Source organism: Petaurus breviceps, unplaced genomic scaffold (genome assembly GCF_028583685.1).
Source record: "Petaurus breviceps papuanus isolate PSGF00001 unplaced genomic scaffold, PetGlider_PUasm1.0 189, whole genome shotgun sequence".
NCBI lineage: Eukaryota > Metazoa > Chordata > Mammalia > Diprotodontia > Petauridae > Petaurus > Petaurus breviceps.
Window position 1 is genome coordinate 14,010,316 of NW_027185809.1, and position 20,207 is coordinate 14,030,522.

The window sequence follows — 20,207 nt, forward strand, 5'->3', positions numbered from 1 at the left end:
ACAAAACAAAAATCAGTGGTCGTAGATTTAAAAGGCTGGTTCACAGCTTAATATTGAGTTTGGAAATTAAGAAAGAATACAGATCTTATAAAGTCACTGATGACACAGAAAGAGACCTAAGACATAGTAGCTCAGAGAAATGCATGTGACTAGAGGGAATTAAAGAAAGATGACACAAAGGAACTGAAGAATTGCAACAAGACAGCTCAATGGAACATGCAAGTTACCTATCAGTCTCATTAAGAAGATATGTATTCCCTCAATTTCTGATAATCAGGAAAGTTCTAAGTACAATAAAGCATGAATTGTTTTTGCTGGATGAACAAATTAAAACATGGCAAGATAACAAAAGGAGCCTGACGACATGAAGTATCCAGATCATAACTTGGTAAGACAGATAAGGCTGCTATTTAAAAACAAAACTGGCTAGCAGAACAAGCAGAATAGCTAGGGGGCACAGTAGATAGGGTGCCAGGCCTCTAATCAGGAAGACTCAGCTTCCCAAGGTCAAATCTGGCTTCAGACACTTTACTAGTTGTGTGATCCTGGGCAAGTCACTTACCCACTGGCCTCAGTTTCCTCATCTGTAAAATGAGCTGGAGAAGGAAATGGCAAACTACTCCAGCATCTCTGCCAAGAAAACCCTAAGCAGGGTCACAAAGAGTTGGATATGACTGAAAAACGACCGAACGATAAGTAGGTGGAACAGGAAATGCATAAGACCTTCATTTCTGACTCTCAAAAACAAACAAACAAAAAAACTTGACCAGAAAGAAATGGAAACTGTTTTTTACTATATCAGCAAAGATATTTACTCACTGCAAAAGAGGCTTTACCAATGGTTTTTCAAGTTCCTCCCCCACCACACACACGGATTACAATCAGTAATTTTAACTCTGAACAAAATGGACAGAAAGATAGATAAACAGTCAAAGAGAAGATTAATATTGAACTTCAAAAAGGCTCTCAGAAATAGATTTACCACTAGTTACTCTATGAGTAAGAACTTGTGAAACAGACCAAAAGAAAAGGCTGATTTTCTTTCACTGCTCCATCATAGTTATAATTGAGAGTTTCTTTAAGAATTCTAGAGAAGTTTCGACCTATTACATTTTCTATGGGGATATAGAACAATAAGACTGAAGGGAAAAGTCAAAGGAAAACCTTAGAGATCTGGGAAAAGAATCAAAGCAAATGATCTTCAAAAAGAATCTGTAGTTTAAAATACGACTACTGAGTGAAAACGAATAAATGGATGATGGGATAAAAGGAGGGTTTTCCTTATCATTAGATACCAGCTGGCATTATTAAGGCCAGACTAAACACTGAATTTTCATCATCTTAAAATTCTAACAGCACTAACTGTTTCAAAGCCCAATAGTGCTTACACAGAAAGTATTATCTAAATTTAAATAAGTTTTAAACAATGCAAGAGGATAGCAAGAAGGGGACATTTTTGATGATGCTATTGTTAGAATAGGGGAAGATCTAGAAAAACTAAAGTTAGCAGACTGGAATTTATCTAAAAGGAGAGCAGTATACTGAAAGAACCACAACATTAGGATTCTTTGCTTCAGTTACATTTTTTTGTGTCTCAGTTTCCTCATCTATAAAATGTAAGACTTCTAACTAAAGATCTATAAAGTCCTTTTCAGCCTTATTACTTATGCAACAAGAAAAATAAAAAGCAAAAAACAAAAGCAATTTTTTTTTAAAAGCAATCGGGGTTAAGTAACTTGCTCAAGGCCAGTTATTTCTGGGTGTGGTGCTGAGTATCTGAGCCCGGATTTGATCCAGGTCATCCCGACACTGGAGCCGGTGCTCTTACCTGCTGAGCCACCTGGCCGCCCCTAAGCAATTGGGGTTAAGTAACTTGCTCAAGGTTACACGGCCAGGTGTTTCTGGGTGGGTGCTAAGTGTCTGAGCCTGGGATTCAATCTCCAGATCCTCTCAGCACTGGAGCCGGTGCTCTCACTCGCTGTGCTACCTGGCCACCCCAAAAGCAATTTTTAAAGGAAAATGTATACTGAGTAAAGGATGAGCCCATTAATAAGAATACAAAGTAAATCCTATTACAACAAAATTAATGAGGCAGCCTTGATTTTTTGTTGTAGCAGAATTTCTTTAACATGAACATTACCATAAATACCATTTCTAGCCAGCCGGACACTCAACAAGCATTTATTAAGCGCAGAGTAGGGACCAGGCACTGTGCTAAGTCTTAGGTATACAAAGAAAGGCAAAAAGCACTATCTCTGACCTCAACAAGCTCATGTCCTAATGGGAGAGCCAAGATAATAATAACTACATACATGCCAGATATATACAAAGTGAAGGCAACAAGGATGGGAGGAAGAAATAGGAAAGAACTGCCGAGGGAGGATTTAAGCTGCATCTTGAAGGAAGAAAGAGAAGCGAGGAGTTGAAAGTGAGGGAAGAGAATGTTCTGGCATAAAAGACAGACAGTATAAATGCACTGAATAAGAAGATAGAGTGTTATGTGTGAGGAACGACAAGGAGGTCAGTGTAGCTGGATCACAGAGTGTGTGGAAAGGTGGGAAGGGGCCAGGTTGTAAAGAGCTTTGAATGCTAAAGAGAGGATTATATATTTGACCTTGAAGACAACAAGGAGCCACTAACTAGATTGTGTTGGGCAGGGAAGTCACATTTATGTTTTAGGAAAATCATTTTGGAGCTTAGCAGAGCATGGGTTGGAGTGAGGAAAGATTTGGGTCAGGGAGACCGCCCGGAAGGTTCCTGCAGTAGTCCAGATGTAGGTGATGAGGGCCTATACCATGTGGTATACAAGAGGTTATCTAGCCCCACTTTACCCAGTGCATAAATCCCCTTTATAACATTTCAAAAACCCTGTCTGAACATTTTCAGTGATTGGGAACTTACTACTTCATGAGACATTTCCTTTTTACTTTGGGTCAATTTTAATTGTTAGAAAGTTCTTCATATGGAATCCAAATGTCTTACCCTATAACCTCTACTTACTGGTCTTAGTTTTGCCTTCTGTCATAAATAAATATAAATAATAATCTAAATGAATAAATCTAATCCCATCTCCATATACTGCAAACATCTAAAGGCAATAATTCTGTCCTCCATTAAGTCTTTTCTTCTCCAGATTAAGCCCACATTCTTTTGTCGTCAGCTTCCTCTGGATGACTACTATATCACAATATTCCAGGTGTAGCCTGCTTAGTGGAGAGCTCAGTGGTAGTATTATGTCTTTACACTGGATGCTAAACATTAATACAGCCTAAGTTTGAGTTAGTTTTATTTGGAACTTACATTATACTGATGATTATACTGATGGAAGTTACATTATACTGATAATTTATATTAATGTTTGTTGTCAACAAAATCCCCTTTTCATCACATTAAGTGTCATTAAAGTATATTATCAAAACTCCAATTCCTCGTCATTCTCTATCCCAACATCCTATTTGCCTGGAGTCAATACTTGTGTAATTGATTTTTTTTTTAAACCAAAGTAGAACAATTTAGATTTTAAATCTGTTAAATTTAATTTTTAAAAATTTGTCTCATCATTTCAGCTTGTCATTCATTGATGAACTATTCCTCCCGGTTTTACAGCATCTAGAAATTTTAAAAGTATGTAATCTGTGTCTTTTGCCAACAAGAAAAAGGGACAGTGACAGAGCTTTCCCCTACACTTCCACGTTTTCTTGAAATCATAGTATCTTAGAACGAAGACAGAACCTTTGAGGTCAGGAATGAAGGAATTAGTACCGAACCCTTAAAGAATATTGTTTGAATATCAGTTCCAAATGCATGGAACTATTACACTCTCCTCCAGCGCAAATTTCTACATATTGTCCACAAGAATATTATTAAAAATTTGTTAAAAGTATAGCTGAAATTGAGAAATTTGAAAACTATGGCATTCCTCAAATCAGAGTGGTATAATGGAAACAGCGCTAACCTTGGAGTAGGAAGACTTGAGTTCAAATCCTGGCTTTGCCATTTGTGTGACTTTGAATGAATCACTTTACATCTCTGAGTTCCAATTTCCTTGACACTGGACAGGGAAGTTCATTAAGCATTTAGTAGTTTAAACATTCTTTCTTCCACTTTTTGATCCTTAGCAATGTGTAAGGGTTATGGGATTTAAAGATCTCCCATGCCCCATGGACGTGCTGACATAGCAGAGCAAGAAAAAAAAAAAAAAGCCAAGCTAACGGTCCTGTGGTTGGCAGTTGGTGGCAGTTGCCTTTTTTTTTTTTTTGAGTTAGGACTCCGGCTGAGCACTGCCAGGGGCCGGAGCTGCTGGGAGCACTCTTCCAGGACGCTGGGTGGTTGCTGTGAGTGGGGAGAGGAGGACCTTTGCCTGAGGTAGCCTGTTCTGTTTTAAAGGCTTGAAAATGTGGGTGCTTTCTACTTTATCTACCTGTGCCAATGTCATATCTACTCTGATGGCTTTCACTTTCTGGTTTTGGGACTCAGTCTTTTGGTATCTTAATAAATTTTCTAGTTTATTTCCCCAAATGGCAAACCTGACGTATTTTGTGATGGATAATTATATCAGCATATTTGTAATCTCTATAGGCATTGTGAATATGGCATTGCTGATACATTTGGCGACGAGGATGGGATCACAAAATGTCAGGCCTCTGTTTGGAAGCAGTGGGGCTTTAGAGGGAGAAATGGCTATTCCAGGATGGGAGGATTTGCCTTATTCCTCTCTAGCCAGAGAATGGGCTAAAAGCACAGGGCCCTGTGAAAACTGGGAACCAAGGCTAAAAGAGGGAGAACCTGGAGATTTGGAAAGATGTTTGAAAGCAATACCCATAGAACCAGGCAAAGAACTGGCAGGAGTGTGCAGGAGAGGCTGGGTGCTGCTAACAAGTTATCGCCTTATGTGTAAAAGTAGGGATAAGCTGCTGAAGGAAAGAGCTAGGATGGCTAGGGAGTCAGCTGGTTTGCCTGAGGATTCTTCTGTGTCACAGTACCCAGAAGAGCAAACTGGAGGGACCCATGTGGTCCAGGAGCAAGCTACTGTTCATGTAGCTAAAAGGAAGCAAAAAACTAGCAGAAGGTTGCAAAAAGCAATATCCAACTGAATCTATGTGGCCTAGGGGAGACAGACCCTGGTACTCACTTAGAGACTGTATGAGAAAACTAAAGGAGGAGGTAATGAAAACTGCTATCCTGATTGGAGATGCAAATGCATATTATGATACCCCCCTAGGAGTTCCTCATAGAAATATCATAGTGAAGACGGCTCCTCCTGCATATAAGCACCTAATTCTGACTCTTTTAATTGGAGAAATAGGGCACCCTCTTTCAGAGGTGCTGGATAAGATTTCACAATTAAGCGATTTAGGGGAATGGGAAAAAGACAAATTGCCTCGAGAGAGAAGAGTAAACAGCCAGAGGATTCAGAGACAAAATAGACCCACAAGAAGGGAACTGTTTACTGCTCTATTAAGAGCTGGGGTGGACTTTAGAAGAATAGATGGTATTCCAACTGAAGAGCTGCATAAGCTGTACCAAGAAAAGGTACTTAGCATTAGAATGAACAGGGAAGCAGGAACCACCCCCTCAGGTATTTCTGAATCTGAATCTTTGTATCCAAGTTTGCCCCATCTTCGGGGGGAATAGGAGATAGGCCAAGCCCCAGCCCAGATAAAAGAAATATGCAGAAGAGATTGCAGACCCCATATTGGTTTAACAATATATTGGAAGAATGGATCAACTACTGTGACTAGGGCACTGATTGATACTGGGGCTGAGGCCACACTTATCTATGGAAACCCTGATAAGTTTAAACATGGAACTCCTATTACCATCACAGGTCTAGGAGACACTGAAATATCAGCCAGACAGGTTAAAATAACAATGAAAATTGGGCAGTTACCTAAGAAGGAATATACTGTGGTTGTTGTACCCATTCCTGAATACATCATTGGAATAGATGTATTGAGAGGCATAACTCTGAATTTACCTGAAGGAAGATACCAATTTGCTGTGAGGAAGATAGGAATTAATACAGTTTTAGTGGGAAAACTAAAAATGGACCCAATCACTTTACCTGAACCTTCTGAAGTAATTACTTTAAAACAGTATCGTGTGCCAGGTGGGCAAGATGAAATTGCCACTACTATAAAGGAATATGTTGAAGCAGGAGTGTTAGTCCCTACAACCACAAGATGGAATAATCCTGTCTGGCCAGTAAGAAAATCAGATGGGACGTGGAGAATGACTGTGGATTATAGACAGTTGAATAAGGTGACTCCTTCTTTGTATGCTGCTGTTCCAGATACCATCACCTTAATAGAAAGGATCCAGAAATATGATGGGACTTGGTATGCAGTTATTGACTTGGCAAATGCCTTCTTCACCATCCCAATAGACTCTAAACAATGGGACCACTTCGCTTTCACTTGGCAGGGTAGACAATATACTTTCACTCGCTTGCCACAAGGGTACATACATAGCCCCACTATTTGTCACAGGATTGTGGCTGAACAGTTGGATGAATTAAAAAGGCTGCAGAGATTATAGCATATGGGAAGGATAACACTGTAACTATTGTTTATTCTGGAGAAGATGATTACAAAATTGTACCCTTAAATCATTTATTCTACCGTGAGTGAGGCTACAATAGTCTGGTTATTGTTCTTGATTTTTTGTTTGTTCACCTTGTTTGTTGGATTTGTTTCCACAGGCTTGGTACCCTCCATCTGTAGATGCCTGATACCTTAAGCTGGATGTCACCCCCTGTCTGCAACTGTGATGTGTCACCCTTGGACCTGGCATCAAGCATATTAAGAACTGACCTCTCAAATGGGACCCCTAAGGACAGGGACAGCTCTACATCCGATTTCAGCAGCAAGTAGCCATAGAAGAAGAGATCTTCACCCCTTACCACAAGATTTTGGGGCCCCATTTGTTCGGGGTGGGGGGAATGATGGGGATCTTGTGCTCAAGCCCCACCCTAAAATATGGTTTTTTGTGTTTATTGTGTGCTATTCTTGTTATATTGTTGTGAAATTTTGTTGACACCAGTTATTCCTACTATATTTTTGCCAAGTAAGGGACATGAAAGATCTTGGGGCCGAATGTAAGGGTTATGGGATTTAAAGATCTCCCATGCCCCATGGACGTGCTGACATAGCAGAGCAAGAGAAAGTGAAAAGCCGAGCTAACGGTCCTGCAGTTGGCAGTTGGTGGAGGTTGCCCTTTTTTTTTTTTTTTGAGTTAGGACCCCTGCTGAGCACTGCCAGGGGCCGGAGCTGCTGGGAGCGCTCTTCCAGGACGCTGGGTGGTTGCTGTGAGTGGGGAGAGGAGGACCTTTGCCTGAGGTAGCCTGTTCTGTTTTAAAGGCTTGAGAATGTGGGTGCTTTCTACTTTATCTACCTGTGCCAATATCATAACTACTCTGATGGCTTTCACTTTCTGGTTTTGGGACTCAGTCTTTTGGTATCTTAATAAATTTTCTAGTTTATTTCCCCAAATGGCAAACCTGACGTATTTTGTGATGGATAATTATATCAGCATATTTGTAATCTCTATAGGCATTGTGAATATGGCATTGCTGATACAACGTCTGATTCTGCTTGTCATGCCTCTTCTCAGTTACTACAGACTCAAAGACAATGTAGTCACTTTCTCTTAAGTTTGCTCAGGTCTTCCATTTTTCTTTATTCTTTGTCAGAATTTAAGCACATGGCAGCAGTAGCCCCTATAACTACTAGAGTTTGGGAATGAAGCTGATAGACACTTAGGGACTCCCTGTCCTTCTGAAGAAGCTTTGTGATTGAGAATAGGAAGTAAGCTGACAAGTTAGAAGTATTATTCTAACTACAATTTCTCAATATCACTAAAGTTATAAAAAATTACATATACAGCTGTACATACACACACACACTCAGAGAAGAAAATATTCGCTGCATTTGGCTTACTCGTAAACAGACCAACAAAAAACTATCGTTAGGGACTGCAAATCAGAACTGAGAAATGTTTTTGTTGTTACAGCAAATGAATTTTATTACATTTCTCTACAATATTCATTGAAGAAAACTTTGAATTGTGAGTAAATAAATGCAAATGATATGGAAAGAAGCAAAGAACATAGAAATACTTAGCTAACAAGATATTCTGGGGAGAAAAAAGTAAAGTAAATCAAAGCTAGAACTACATTATTATCTTATACAGATTATTAGGGTAGCCAGAGCACAAAGATAAAATATTCTTTACTCAAGCCATTTTGTGCTTTTGAATTTCTATCAATTGGCCACAATCATTAACTTGAGGTTGTGATGGATCTAGGTTTAAAAAAAAAGGTGAGTGAGTTTAAGCCATCATAAAAATACAGCCCCTTAGAACACATGACTTGACTGATGTAGGCATGACTGAAAATGCTTAATGTTCACAGAAACTTTAGACTATCCAATTATTGTTTAGGCACTGTGCAATGCATCACTGTGTAAATGCAACATTATTATTAGTACAACCTTACTATCTTGAAATCTACTTAGAGAAATAGCTATCACATATCTAATTGATTGACAATTGAAAACTGTGACAGTAAAGGGAAAGAGAATAATTAAAAATGATCTAAACTCAACATAATAAAGAAATACATATTAAGTTTGAAGGAAAATTTAAAGATAAAAATTTAAGAGTTGGTGAATACTAGGCAATGAATGTAAATATGCAAAATCTAAAATATGGGGGGATACAAGAAACCTAACCAAAATATGGCACATGGCTGAAAGCTTCAATAAAAGGTAATAAGGGGGGGAACGGCTCAATGTGATCCAATAAACAAGAAATATCACATAAATAAAACAATGTGTGTATGCATGCATATATAGCCATACATATGCACATGTATGTATGTATACATGTGTGTATGGATATGTGGATGTGTATGGATGTTTGTGTATGCATTCATGTGTATGTGTGCAGAAAAAAATGAACTAGAATATTAGCTAACTAATAACTGACATGAGACAAAAGGAAGGCATGAACTACATTTTGGAAGATGAGTAAAGTTAAAAAAAAAAGTTTCCTATTATCAGGCAACAATCAACCTGTGGAAAATTTTTTTAAAAGTACACATGGCAATAATTGAAAATGTTTAATATATGCAAATCAGCAGGTCTAAAAGACATGCATCTTGGTGGGCATAATGGGAATTGGTTTTAAAAACAAAAACTTACCAAAACCACTTACAATTATGTTTGAAAAATCATGAAGGACTGGGAAGGTACCAGAGGATTAGAAAAAATCAAATGTGGTACCAGTCTTCAAAAATGGTAAGAAGAATGCTCCTGGTGATTACCGGCCTGGTAAGTCTAACTCGAATCCCTAGTAAAATAATGGAACAAATATTGAGAAAAAAAATTGTAAATATCTAGAGGTTAGTGGACTCATGAAGAATATGCAGTATGGAGACTTTACTCATTTTAAATCATATTAGACAACCTTGATTCTTTGGGGGGAAAATGATAAAATTAGTGAGAAAAGGTTATGCTTATAGAAGCATTTGAAATTGTCTCAAAAAATTTAAATTCTGTACTATACCAAACTTGTTTTGATTCAATACTGTGATATAAATTGAAAACAAGTTAAAAGCCCATAAGCAAAAGGTATGATAAGTAACAGTGCCTCAAGTTCAGGCTGTCATTCAGGGAGAAGTAGAGAAAAACCTTATTTAACATCTGCATTGATGGCCTAAGAGAAAAAAAATATGAGCCATGAAATCTATAGATGACAACAAACACAGAGTATTACTAATTCGGAAATAAGATTAACTATAGGAGTGTGAAAGAACAACTAAAATAAGTTTCAACCTAGGGAAAACAAAACATGACCCGGGAGAAAATTTTAAACATATAGTTAAGAGAAGTGAGAAATTGAGAAAAAAAGAAATGACTTAAGAATGAGTAAGGGGATGAAAGTCGTAGTAACTGACCAATACAATGATATGCCACAACTTCAAAAGACTCATGATGTAAAATACTATCTACCTCCAGTTAGAAAACTGATGTACTCAGAGTGGAGATGGAAGCATGTTTCCTTTCTCTATTTTATTTCTTTTTCCTGAGCATGACTAATGTGGAAATGTTTTATATGACTATATATGTATGGTAAGGATCCTATTTATTATTTTTTTCAATGGATGGGGGAGGGAGAGAATGTAGAATTGAAAATTAAAATTTAAATAAGATGAAAACATAGACAACAAAACTGAATAACTATGTTATACAAAAGAAAATAATAAGATGATGAATAACCTACAGAGAAAGAGGTACACTTTGCAGAAGAATTCTCTCCTTATATGTGAGTTTAGGGCAGGTAATTATCAGGAAAACATTCCAAGAACAAATGGCTCCATTTGCAAAAAGTTGGCTGAACAATAATGGTCAGGGAATGGTATTACAAAAATTGTTTTCGAATGCTACTACAGGACTTGATCACTAATTAAGACAAGATGCATAACACAATGATAGAAGAGATAAAATTAGGAGTAATAAAATTGAAATGAAGAAAGGGAAAAATAAGGCAATGACTAAATATAAGGCTAATGTCTTGGGAGTAACACCGAGAAAGCTTTACATCCCTAGGTAGATTCATTCCATGAGATATTTAGGGTACCTGTTCTCTGAGGACAAGAATAATCTTCTATCGCATGATTACTTAATAATGCAAAGTATTACATATAGCAGGTTAAAATACTAAACTTAAATATTAAAATCATGTTTTGAAAGCTATCTTGGCTAGTTAACATGTTCAATGAGAAAAGCTTTTTTTGTTTATTTCTTTTTACTTCAAAGGCCCTTATGCCAGAATTGATTGCTCCACTGATTATAGCTGAAGCTTCTAAACTCAGGAGCTATATCAAAGGAACAAAGGCCAACATTTACCCTGTTTTGCCTCACTAGAGAAGTAGTCCTGATATGAACCACATTCAACATAATTCAATGACACTACACACTACTAAATACTACACACTACTAAGGAATACCAGGATCAAATTTAACACCATTTTCCCAAAGAAGATCAAGGGGAGAAAGAGGGAGAACAGGAGAGAGGTCAATATCTGGAGAACTCAAATGCTAATACTGCATTTGAGAGCAGCTAATGTGAGAGCAACTAGAGAATGATGCTAAGAGAGAAGGATAAAATAGGTATACTGTTTTATAGTCAGTGTTTATGAAAAGGAGAGTCACATGGAAAGACTTTTGGTTAGATTATTTAACATAAAACTACTTAGGCTAAACTTCATCTCTTGTAGCAGATATTAGTTAGTTAACACATATAGTCCAAAACCATCATGAGAATTATTTCCAAGTTGTTTTACTGATAATCCCGTGATCAAAAATAGTATAAGCAAAAATAAAATAATTAAACTTACATTATTTTTTCTGAAATATTCTATCAAAATAGACCTATTACTTTCTAAGCTCCATTCCATTTACCTAAGCATCAGTTGCCTCATTCTCTCCTTCAATCTATATTATATGAGGTAAAGAGACTTCTAAAAAGTTCTATATCCTATGTTTCCTGTCTTTTGTTCCTCCAGATCTTTCTTCTGCTATATATTTATTCCCATTTTCATTTTCATTTTGTGCAATTAAATTCTTGAAATACTTGAGGAATTCTCTACTTACACAACTCAAGGACTAGAAACTAAAGCTAAATAACTTTCTATTTTTGGAATGGAAATAGTTTCCAAATGACCCAAAACTTACCTGTTTGGAGTTTGATGATTGAGCTGGAGCAGATGCTGGACGCTAAAAAAAGATAGAAAAATGGAATAAAGCCATATATTCTCCTAAAATTCCTATGTCCCCATCCACCAAGGATAAATATCTATTTCCAGCTTCATTTTCATAACTCTGAAAGCATGAACATTATCAAAACTGATAAAACAGAAGCTTCTCCAATACTTCAATGGAATTTCCTCTTCTACACATAAAGATCACAACCCTTACATGCCTTGTCATTTGGTATAAATCTTTTCCTTACTCTGACAAATTCATTTCAGACATTACATGTAACACAGCTGCAACTTCTTTAGCCACAAAAATGCCATATAAGCTTAAATAGAATGATATAACACCATTGCCTACCCGCTAGTAAAATAATGAGAGAATGGATATTCTAGGATTTTCATAATTTTGACAATAGAAAACAATTCATCCACGACAGACATGTAGCCATTGCAGGGAGAAACTTGGCAAAAAAAAAATTATTAAAACTGCATGGCAGCATTGAAAATATAGTTTTTTAGCAAAATAAATCTATGAGATGAAATCTATAAATGTTAGTTACTATTGTTATTATAATTATTTAGAAAACTGCAATTTACATGAACACTACAGGAACAATGTGAAGAGGAAACATATAACCAATTGTGATAGAATTTCCCAGTACAGTAAAGTTAAAACTTCAGTTCTCCCTATTAAAAATAAAAACAAAACCCTTGATATGATGATCCATTCATCAATTAAAAATCAAGTTCCTAGTTTAAATTTTCTTCCAAAAAGACATCTCTCAAAGAATAGCATTTCTTTGTTACCACATTAAAACGTTTATATATTTTCTATAGGAAAAAGCATCATATATTTGAATAAGAAACATTCTGTCTGCCTATCAGCCCAGACATATTTTATCAGTGCAGATCACTATTCTATGTGGTATGGGCAAATATAAAAGAAAGAGACAAGACACAGTCCCTGCCTGCTGAAAGCTTCCAATCTAGTAAATGAGATACAAAGAATAACAAAACAACAAACCAAGTGTACAAAATAATAAAGTACATAGGAAAGAAATGCTGATTAGAAGCAAAGCAAAGGAATCATCATAATGAGGTGGTTTAATTAAGGAATGCTTCTTAAAGGAAGATGAATTTTGAAGCTGTTATGCAATCAATCCAGATGGGCAGAGAGAAGACAAGACCTCTAGATGGGAGCATATGATACAAATGAAAGCCTGTTAAGTGAGAAGCAGCAAGTGGTATGAGAAGAATGACAAGCTGAGTGGCGCGGCTGGAACAGAAAGGCTATTCTGGAAAGAGGGTAACCGGACAATGCCAGAGAAATGTCCAAGAGGATTTAAAACCTATACTATTTCACTTCAGGTAATGTTTCATGGATACTGTTAAGGAGACCCATTTGTTGGGAAGATTTTCAGCTGTACATCTTTTGCCTGGATCATGAAGCCAAAATGATCATAAAACACTTCACAAAGCAGCCACTGGGAATGAGTACATAATCTTCCCTTTTGTGGCCAGATTATATGGATATCCATCTGGGAAAGCAGAAAAACAAACAAAGGGGTAAAGAAAGCAAAAAGAAGAGGAGGCAAAGCAAGTAAGAAAAAAAGAAAAGGAAAAAAGTTTGACTGACAGCATAAGCTATTCACCAAGGCTGAATGTTAACTAGATGTGAGCTGCCTATGTATGCTCATACTAAGAGTCCTGTGGTGCAGTCTTCGCCAGCAGGTGCCCTGAATTCATGTAGCCTAAACTCACTCATTTGGCTCTTATGTCAGTTTAAATCAGTCACTTCCCTGAGGTCCTCCTAGAGGCTCCTAGTTGCTGAATTTGCTTACCTGATTTTTTGGGAAGAGATTTCTCCTGGAAGGCTCAAATGTAGGATATATTGGCCTGGTTGATGACCGTTGAGAAGAGTCTTGGCACACAAATCCTGAATGAGGAAAGGGCAACATTAGAACCTGCCATTTTCTAGGAAATCTGCAGGTCTAGCTTTACCTTTTCTTTTATAGTACAAAGCAAGTTTTGTTGCCAATATCCTACCCAGGCCAAAGTATCCCAAAGGTCTCTACCTTCAATTATGCTTAAACTTGAAACCACCATAACTAAAAGGGACCAGATACAACTCTTGGCTTCACAGATCATTCTTATTAAGAAAAATATGTTTAAGCTCATGAACTTGAGAGTAACTATGCAAACAATTAAACCCATTGCTGCATTCATGTTAGTAAAACAAAAGCAGCTTTAAGAACTCTGTTGAATATTGATTGGAAAAGAATTCTTTGATTGGGAGAGACTGAAAAAAATCAGTAAGGCAGGTAAGAGACCTGCCTATTTCACAATGATCACTATATCTTATTTATGGCTTGAGAAATCAAGCACTAGCTAATGTCTACTTACCTTCTGAATAGAAACAGTTTTTCTTCCAAGGAGAATAGAGTAACTGAGTCCTTTAATTCAACAGTGTCCTAAGTATGGATCTACCTGAAATGTTCTGTGTAATGCTCTGTTGACTAATAAACCAGAGTCTACCGACCTGAGGCTATTCTTTTTGTATTTTCTTGACTTCTCTTTTTAAAAAAGATTTTGATGTTAAGGCACCTGCAGTTTTAGCTACTGGAGAAGAAATTGTGTTAAGACCAACAGGGATTGTTTCAATGAAAACATATCCAGTTTTCTTTATACCAAGAAGGCTTTGAAGCAGAATGAGAAGAACAATTTAAACCACGATCAAAACAAAACAAAGCAAAACAGCAGTGAAAGGCATTTGAACTCTGATCAATTCAATGATCAACAGTAACATTACAGTATTATAAATCTAGAGCTAGAAGGGACCATAAAGGTCATCTGGAGTTGCACTCATTTTAATGAGGGAACTGTGGCCAAGAGAGGTGAACTGATATGTTCAAGGTCACCCAGATATTAAGCGTCAGAGGCAGAATCTGAACTCTACGACCTCTCACTCTAGAGCCTCTTTCCACTGTACTGCAAGACTGACAGAAGAACATGCCTTTCACAGAGAAGGCAAACCAAAGGGTAGAGCAGGCATATATTGTCAGATACTGTCAATATGTTTATTAGTTTGACCTAATTGTATTTTTTCATTACAAAGGAAGATCCAAATAGGGTGGAGGATGAGAAGGGGAGTCACTGGAGAAATGACAGTGATGTTTAAAAAAAAAAGACTTTTAAAAAATTTCTTTCAATTAATCTAGGACAGGAGGAAGCTAGGGAAGCTGGAAGATACAACACATAAGAATAGTTTTTCTCATTTCCCTGAAAATGTCATTTGTTAGTACTTCTTCCAAGAAAGTTGGCAAACCTGACACTCCATTAATACTGAACAAAATGCAGGCTCCAGCTAACTTTAATGATGTGTTAAATTCAGAGCAAACTACTTACCTACAACAGTGAACATATCTGAAATCATACTGGCTTTAATCTTTAGGTCCAGAGGTGCATCACTGGAAGTGAAGAAAGAAAAGAAAGAAAAATAAAGAGAGAGATTATTACTAATTTAATAATTTAATGGATCAGATGTTTCCTTAAGAACATGTCCTCAACAGGCTCTAACAGATCAGAGCTCTCAGAAAATAAAGACTAACAAAGCACAGAGAGTATTAGAGCCCCAGAAAAGAAAATCTCATTGTGAAAAGACAGGAAAAGAGGAATCCAGCTAAAGGTACTGGAGTCTAGTGTTATATACCTTCTCTAATGGGCAGGCTCAGTACAAAGGTTTCTTTAAGTATCTCACCTTTATCTTACCAATGACATAGAGAAAAGCCTTTACAACATTTATCTGACTCCATTTCATTAAATGGCATATTGCCAACATTCCCCTTCCTTAAGCACTGCATCTGGGTGGTTTTCAGTATAATCATTAGAGTTTCCCAATTGTTCAGTGAAGCTCACAGTTAATTAAGAGTTCAGGCCGTACAGGTTGTGAGTAGAATTTTATATGGTATTCCAAATGATATTCCACCCTTTTTTCAAAACAAGGGGTCAGTCAGAAAATAATAAAGAAGTCTCCCATGTGAGAACACTTAACATCTTTAGAACTGAAAAGGCACAGGATATAGAATAGGGCAAGCAGACCTTTTATCACCAATGCTAGCTTAGACCCATCATTCTACATCCCCAACATATTTTTAATTGACTTAATAATCAGGACAGTGGCCTCAAGAAATGAACAAAACAAAACAAAAAAGGAAATGAACAAAGTCTCTACTATACCTTGGAGTGAACAGAATATAAACTAGTTTCTATTAAAAAGTTTACTCAATAAACTTTGATGACAAATAGGAGGGAATACTATAATTTCCAGAGTTGTACAAGAAATATACTCCAAGTCTAAAACTTCCACTAATCTCTATCTACAATGCTTAGAAAAGAACACAAGGAAAAAGGCTGGGGTGCAGAGAGGATCTTATTTCTCTAGTAATAAAAAATAAGACAAAAATCATTTTGGTGTTAGTAGATGAATGTGTATCCTTCACTTGGTGATAGTATTCACTTACCAGGCCAAAGAAGGAGAAAGATTCACTTCCAGCAACCATGGTTTCAGAGTTGAATCAATGAGAACATCAAAACCATAAAGCTCTAGAAATAAAGCAACAATCAACAATGGAACACTTAAAAATAAGGAAAAGATAGCAGAAGTTAAGAAGGGGACACAGACAAACAGGGCACTGTAGTACCACCATATTAAAACATACTTTAAGAGGAAAACAAGTTATATATAACAAAAATTCATAGGTTCATATGCAATCTGCTTTTCTGCACTTTGTATATAGAAATGTTCGTATTTGTTAATGTTTGTCAAATTCAAAATTTAAAAAAAATTTTTTTAATTTTAAAAGAACTTTAACAATATACATCACTTTCTATTTCACAAGCTAATAGTCTTTTCTGGTGTGGAACAACATGAACCCAAATCTAGTGGGTTATTTCAATAGATCCCTATAAGAAGCCCAAAGTCTTAATAAGTGATATTATATGAATTCCATGACCAGCAAAACGTAAATTAAAGAATCTTTAGAGTTCAAAAGAATTAATATATTATTGTTGCTGTTGTTTCTGACTCTTCATGACCCCATTTGGGGTTGTCTTGGCAAAGATAATGGAGTGGTTTGCCATTTCCTTTGCCAGCTCATTTTACAGATGGGAAAACTGAGGTCAACAGGTTTAAGTGACTTGCCTAGGATCACACAGCTAGTAAGCTGTCTGAAGCTCTATTTGAACTCAGGAAGATGAGCCCTTTCTGACTCTAGGCCTGACGCTCTATCCACTGTGCCATCGAGCTACTCCCCAAGTATATTACACAACAATTAATTAAATGGCATTTGAGATTCCCTTCTAAGAGACACATAAGCCCCTAAAGTTCTCACCTCACAAAATCAAAGAATCAAGCAATCAACAGATTTATTCAGGGTCTACTATATTAGACATAGAACAGTAGCCTCATGAAATGAACGAAGTCCACCTGGGGGCAGGGTATATAAAAATTAAAATATTCCCTGTCTTCAAGGAGCTTATATTCCAGTGGGGGAGAGAGCAGACACATAGGTATATTATACAAAGTAAATACAATATAATATGGGGGTTTCAGAAAAGGCCTAATATAAGTTCAGATCAACCTGAAAAATGGCACAGATAGAGGAAAGAAAATGATACGTGTGAGAAATAGAAAGAAGTCTAGTGTGGGTGGACCTTAAAGAAGGCAAAGGAGAATTTATAAGAGTATTAGAAAGGTAGGTTGGAGCCAGATTGTGAAAAGATTTAAGTATCAGAGACAGAAGTCTATTTGACTATGAAGGTAACAGGGAGCCCTTGAACTTTACTTAACAGAGGAGTGATATGGTCAAACCTATGGTTTATGAACATTACTTTTGACAGCTGTGTGGAAAATGCAATGGAAGTGGGAGAGACTGGAACTGAGAAGACGAATTCGAAGGCTACTATAATTTTCTTTGAGAAAGCAAGTCAGAGGGATTGTTTTGCTGCAGACATGGGTATAAGTGAAGTGTGTGTGTGTGTGTGTGTGTGTGTGTGTGTGTGAGTGAGAGAGAGAGGGAGAGAGAGAGAGAGAGAGAGAGAGAGAGAGAGAGAGAGAGAGAGACATGGGAATAAGCTGAAGTGGGTGTGGGTGTGTGAGAGAGACAGAGAGAGAAAGAGAGAGAGAGACAGAGAGACAGAGAGAGAGAGACAGAGACAGAGAGAGAGAGACAGAGAGAGAGAGAGACAGAGACAGAGACAGAGAGAGAGAGAGAGACAGAGAGAGAGAGACATGGGAATAAGCTGAAGTGGGTGTGCATGCATGTGCACATGCAAGGAGCAAAATCAGTTACATTCAATATACAAAGAAATATTAATCAAAGTCGGAGATAAAGGATATGAGTCTAGTGCCTCATTGGCTAAATTCACTCTAAAGAACCCAACTCCATTGCACAAATAAATCAACCCTGGAGGCTTGTTATTAGAGGAACAGAAATATCAATCTCTCTTCACAATCTGTTCTCAGTCCTCATCCTTCTTAGTCACTGTTTGTTGTACGTGACATTGCTGAACATCCTCTCCTCTCTTCCTGGATATTCTGGTTCTCTGTCTGATGACTCCTTTACCCTCTCCTTGGCTGGCTCATTATGCATGCTGTCTGCCCCCCACACTCAAACTGGGTATGGTCTTAAAGGTACTATCCGACTACATTTTCTCTTTGCTCTCTATACCCCGCTTCTCTTCATCAGCATCCATGGATCGAACCACCATCACTACACAGATGAACAAGAGATCTATACATTCACTTAATAAACATTTATTAAGTGCCTACCTAAGTACCAGCAACTGTGCTAAGCACTGGCAAAACAAAAAGAGGCAAAAGACGGTCCCTGCCCTCAAGGACCTTACAATCTAATTGTAAGGGGAGACAACATGTAAACAAATATATACAAACAAGTTAAATACAGGTTAACTAGGAAATAATTAAGAGAGGAAAAGCATTGGAATTAAGAGGTTAGGGAAAGTTTCCTGTAGGAGGAGGGATTTTGGTTGGGATTTAAAGAAGCTAAGTAAGTGGTTGAAGTGAAGGAGGGAGGGCATTCTAGGCAGGGGCACAGTCAGAGAAAATGTCTGGATCCAAGAGATGGAGTGTCTTTTTTGTGAACAGCCAGGAGGCTAGTATCACTGGATCAAATAGTACTATTAGGGGGAAAGGTACAAGAAGACTGGAAAAGTAGAAGCGGGGCTAGCTTTATAAAGGACTCTGAATACCAGAGTATTTTGCATTTGCTCCTGGAAGTCATAGGGAGCCACTGGAGTTTATTCAATACAGGGATAACATGGTCTGACCTGCACATTAGTGACTACAGACAGAAGGGACTGGGGTGGGGAGATATCTGAGGCAGGCAGATGCACCAGCAGCTATTGCAGAAATCAAGGTGTGGGGTGATGAGGGCCTTGCACTAGAGTAGCTGCAATGTCAGAGAAGGGGGTGTTAATTGGGAGATGCTGCAAAGGTGAAATCAATAGACCTTGGCAACAGTTTGGATATGGGGAAAGAAGGGATGAGAGATAGTGAGGAATCCATGATGATTTGTGAATCCAAAGGACTGGGAAGATGGTATTGTCCTATACAGTAATAGGGAGAAAAACTGCAGCAGGACAGGTAGATTTGAGAATCATCATCATATAGATAGCAATTAAATAAATGGTAGCTGATGAGCACCAAATGAAGTAGTATAGAGAAGAGAAGAGGGCCCAGGACAGAACCCTGTGGGACATCTACAATGGTTAGGGGGCATGATATGGGTGAAGATCCAGCAGAGGCGACTGAGGAGTAGCTGTACAGGAGAAGAAGAGCCAGGAGAGAGGAGTGTCCTGAAAACCTAAAGAGAAGAAAGGATCAAGAAGGAGGTGATCCACAGCATCAAAGGCTGTAGAGAAGTAGAGGAGAATGAGGACTGAGAAGAGGCCAGTGAATCTGGTATATTTAGAGAGAGAGCAATTTAAATGAAATGATAAAGAATGAGAAGAGAGAAAGTGGAAAAATCTATTGTAGATGAGCTTTTCAAGGAGGCTAGCCACAAAGGGCAGAAGAGATATAGGACAATAGTTATCAGGGATGGAAAGTCAACATGAAAAAAACTATGTACATACAAGATAGTCAATGGGCAGTGATGTCAGAGGGAAGGCATTAGCAATGGGGAGCCAGGAAAGACCTCTCTCACAGAGAGGGATTTGGGCTGAATCTTGCAAGAAATAATGGAATTCAAGGGGCAGAGGCAAGGAGGAGATCATTCAATGCAAGAGGGGTACAGGAGGGGCCTTAGCTAACCACATACTTTTGGAAGATCACTTGGGCAGCTGAATAGAAGATAGACTGAACTGGGGGGAAAGACTTGAGTCAAAGAGATCTGCCAGACAGTTATAGCAATCGTCCAGGCATGAGGGA

At 37.7% G+C, this 20,207-nt stretch overlaps 1 protein-coding gene across 16 annotated transcripts in view; it reads right to left on the reverse strand.

Annotated features, from left to right (window-relative positions):
• The window catches only part of TTLL5 (tubulin tyrosine ligase like 5), a 414,008-nt gene that overhangs the window by 297,546 nt on the left and 96,255 nt on the right, over positions 1-20,207 (reverse strand). For 12 of the 16 annotated variants that reach the window (XM_069091917.1, XM_069091923.1, XM_069091924.1 and 9 more), the window contains 4 exons: positions 16,279-16,360; positions 15,164-15,225; positions 13,600-13,694; positions 11,736-11,777 (listed from right to left, as the gene is read on the reverse strand). In XM_069091917.1, coding sequence (XP_068948018.1) covers positions 11,736-11,777; positions 13,600-13,694; positions 15,164-15,225; positions 16,279-16,360 — 281 coding nt within the window. The remainder of the gene's footprint in view (positions 1-11,735; positions 11,778-13,599; positions 13,695-15,163; positions 15,226-16,278; positions 16,361-20,207) is intronic. The other 4 variants (XM_069091916.1, XM_069091918.1, XM_069091915.1 and 1 more) reach the window with 1 other exon arrangement.